Source organism: Myotis davidii, unplaced genomic scaffold (genome assembly GCF_000327345.1).
Source record: "Myotis davidii unplaced genomic scaffold, ASM32734v1 scaffold5886, whole genome shotgun sequence".
NCBI lineage: Eukaryota > Metazoa > Chordata > Mammalia > Chiroptera > Vespertilionidae > Myotis > Myotis davidii.
Genome location: NW_006297020.1, coordinates 60,203 through 64,245, shown reverse-complemented (window position 1 = coordinate 64,245; position 4,043 = coordinate 60,203). Strand labels below are relative to the sequence as shown.

General features: G+C 42.0%; 1 protein-coding gene across 1 annotated transcript; it reads left to right on the top strand.

Moving 5' to 3' along the window:
- Positions 1-2,862: 2,862 nt before the first annotated feature.
- LOC102752990 (olfactory receptor 1E2) lies at positions 2,863-3,807 on the top strand. Its single transcript, XM_006772638.1, has one exon. The coding sequence runs from the start codon at positions 2,863-2,865 to the stop codon at positions 3,805-3,807; it is 945 nt and encodes a 314-aa protein (XP_006772701.1).
- Positions 3,808-4,043: the final 236 nt, after the last annotated feature.

Here is a 4,043-nt window from a genome sequence, read left to right as displayed (position 1 = left end):
CACAGCTGATGACTACAGAGGCTATTACTTGACATGGCTTAGGGTATAAAGGGGAGCAGAATCTCAGACACGGGTCCAGATATCACCCTAAGACAGACTAAGTAGGGCAGCATATGAATGAGCTGGGGCCATTCTAACAGGATGGTCTTGCTTTCTCAGGTGTGATGTTCTGCTGTGGTATTTTCAGGTATGATGACCCTCCTCTTCTCCGCCTCTCAGCCTCCAAGACTTCCCCAAACCCTAAAACGTTTTGTTGAATGTCCACCAGTTATGATCTTGTTTATTAATAATAGCATCCATAAATATTACTTTCTATGTCTTTATTTTCAATAGCATCATAGTTACTAGTACCTGGAGTTCACTGTGTCATTAGTGGACAACGATGGGCATCATCAGAATGATAATTTACAAAGTAGGTGCTTTCCTACTGAGTCAGAATCTGTGTGTTCCTTGAACTCCAGATGATTTGCATGGACATTCATTTCAGAAGCACTCCCCTCTGAGATTTTTATGTGAATTCCAGGCTGAGCATACTGACTTAGTGGGTGAAGAAGATGAGAGGCTTATTGCATCATCAGTGGTAGCATCTGCAAGTTCTGTTTCCTATTTGTCATATCCAGCACACTATTGGCACAAGAGTCAGATCCCACTCACTTACTTGAGGAACAAAATTCAGAAAAACCTGGTGTGTGATTCAACTGATGTTTTCCCCCACTGTATTGTCAGTGCATAGTGCTAAAGTGTAAAAACTATCTATGTGGCTGGATATAACAGCATCGAATGGTGGAAATCCCAGCAACTGGAGTTCCCACATCTTTTAGTACTTCCCCTCTGCTCTCTTTGTCTGCTCTGAGGCACAGTAAGGTGTCTTAGTCATGGTGCTCCAGAGAGATAAGACCAAAAGGTGATTATCTGTCTATCTACATATCTATCCATCTAGTTTCTTGCATTTCCTGCCATTAAGAAAGATCCTATCATTTCAAAACATAGAGATTTATAGTCTCTGATTTTTGGAAACGTCTCTTGAAGCTGTTGGCGCTTCTAAGAATGGGTGGTCTGGAACAGTCTGCAGGGAAGACCCGCATTGTAGAAAGAAAGAGCTGCATAGCCTGTGAGGATCGCATCATTGATTGAGAAGGTGAGCCTACCAACTGGACATTTTGAAGTTCTTATGTGAACCGATAGACAAAGAGCAATATTCCTATTCTGCTTAGGATGATATATTTATTACAGATGGAAAACTAGGATGCTTTACACAATTGGGAGCCTGCACAGTGTGATGTGAAACACAGCAGTGGTTCTCATGTGGTCTGGGGGGCAGGAAAAGTTTAGCTGAGTAAGTGACATGTACTATACCTGGAGGGTAAGTAAGGGCTATCCAGATGAAGAGAGAGCAGGGAAGGAACAGTTAAGCCAGAGGAACAGTAAGTGCAAAAGGCTGGAGGCAAGAAGTTGTGGTCCAGCATTGCTAAAGTGAAGAATGTGAGTGCAATTGGATGGTGGCGAGGGTGGGGGTTGGGGGGGGATGATAGAGGGGGCAGTTGAAACTGTGGTAGCAGAAAGGGTCACTTCTTAATTTAAATATATTTGACATAAAATATTATATTAGTTTCAGGTGTACAATATAGTGATTTTACATTTAATACCTTACAATGTGATCACCACACTACCTCTAGTTAAGCATCTGTCACCATGCACAGTTATCCCAATATCATTGGCTATATTCTCCTTTACTGGATGGGTGAAAAAGATGAAGCATTATTTGAAAGGAATGTTGCCTTTATCTTAAGAACAATGAGGCTCCATTGTTCTTAGGGACAGTAGGGGGCATGATGATCAGATTTTCATCTTAGGGCGCCAGAGTGAGACTATTTCAGTAAGATAAATAAGGCAGGAGGTCAGTTGGTGTAGGGTCATGAAAGTGGAGATAAGGAATGGATGAATGAGAATTAAGTGGCTGAATCTATCAGACTTGTTGAAGGAGTGGATGTTGATGTGAGAGAAAGGTGGGAATGAAATAAAAGCTCGGGTTTATGGCTGGAGATCTTGGAACTCTTTAATGAGATGTGGTCGATCAGAAGAGGTGGAGAGTGGAAGATGAGCAAGGTAAGGTCATGATTTTCTTTTGGGATCTATTGAGCTTAAAATGCTGTGATACAGCCAAGGGATGGAAATCATTAAGCAACTGTGTATACTCTTATAGATTAGAGGGACATGTACATGTAAAGCAGCGGTTCTCAACCTTCTGGCCCTTTAAATAGAGTTCCTCATGTTGTGACCCAACCATAAAATTATTTTTGTTGCTACTTCATAACTGTAATGTTGGTACTGTTATGAATCGTAATGTAAATATCTGATATGCAGGATGGTCTTAGGCGACCCCCTGTGAAAGTGTCGTTCCACTGCCGGAGGATTTGCGACCCACAGGTTGAGAACCACTGATAAAGTTTAAATGGTAATCAGTCTTTGAAGTAAAAGAGTGTTTAGGAAAAAGCCCTGAGGGAACATCATCATGTAAGATTTTGACTGAGCAGGAGACAATTATAGTTACTGAGGCTGTCTGACCCAGCAGATATGAGAAAAACTGAAACATTATGTGTCTTAGTAGCTAATCGATTAGAGCATTTCAAAAAGTGTAGAACATCATTATGTATTAAAACAAAGTTAAAAAAAAGAGTCGTTTTTAATAAGAGTTTCTGATTATAGAGATTTGAAATGTAGAGATTGTAATGATGGTGAAAATGTGATGTAAAGTATTTTTGTAGAGTACCTACAACATTATGTCTCATAGAAATGTGTTCATTTTTAAATTCCGGTGTTAATGGACACTATTATTTCTTCCTAAAGATACTGGACACAGATATGACAGGAAGGAATCAAACTGCCATCACAGAGTTCCTCCTCCAGGGCCTGCCCATCCAGTCAGAGCAGAAAAACCTGCTCTATGCCCTGTTCCTGGTCATGTACGTTACCACCGTCCTGGGGAACCTCCTCATCATTTTCCTGATTCGCCTGGACTCTCAGCTCCACACGCCCATGTATTTGTTTCTCAGCAATTTGTCTCTGTCTGATATCTGTTTCTCTTCAGTGACCGTTCCCAAATTGTTGCACAACATGCAGAGCCAAGACCCATCCATCCCCTATGCAGGCTGCCTGACCCAGATGTACTTCTACCTGTTTTTTGCAGACCTGGAGAGCTTCCTCCTTGTGGCCATGGCCTATGACCGCTATGTGGCCATCTGCTTCCCCCTGCACTACACCACCATCATGAGCCCAAAGCTCTGTCTCTCCCTGTTGGCTCTGTCCTGGGGGCTGACCACGTTGTATGCCATGTTACACACTCTGCTCGTGGCCAGGTTGAGTTTTTGTGCCAACAATGTGATTTCTCACTTTTTCTGTGACATGTCTGCTCTGCTGAAGCTGTCCTGCTCTGACACTCGAGTTAATGACTTGGTTATATTTATTCTCGGAGGTCTCATTGTTGTCATGTCGTTCCTACTCATCGTCATGTCCTATGCACGAATTGTGTCATCCATCCTCAAGGTCCCTTCTGCTAGAGGTATGCGCAAGGCCTTCTCCACCTGTGGCTCCCACCTGGCTGTGGTGTCACTGTTCTTTGGGACAATTATTGCTCTTTATTTATTCCCATCAGCTGATAATTCTACTGTGAAGGATATGGTCATGGCTATGATGTACACTGTGGTGACCCCCATGCTGAACCCGTTCATCTACAGCCTGAGGAACAGAGATATAAAGGGAGCCCTGGGAAGAGTCCTTTGTAGAAAGATATTTTCTTGTTATTTATGATTGTAGCACTTGATATTTTTTCATAATTTTATTCCTTAGATATATTAAGATTGGATTATTATTCCAGATATTTTCCCTCACCATGTTAACTTCAATTCGAATGACATGCTGCACAATTGCTCAGTATGTAAAACAGATACATTGGAGCTGAACTAGGTAAGTGAATCTTTATGACATCTTTGTCTTCCCCATACCCGGGCGACCTTGGCAAAGCACAGCTTAAGAAGTACCATTTT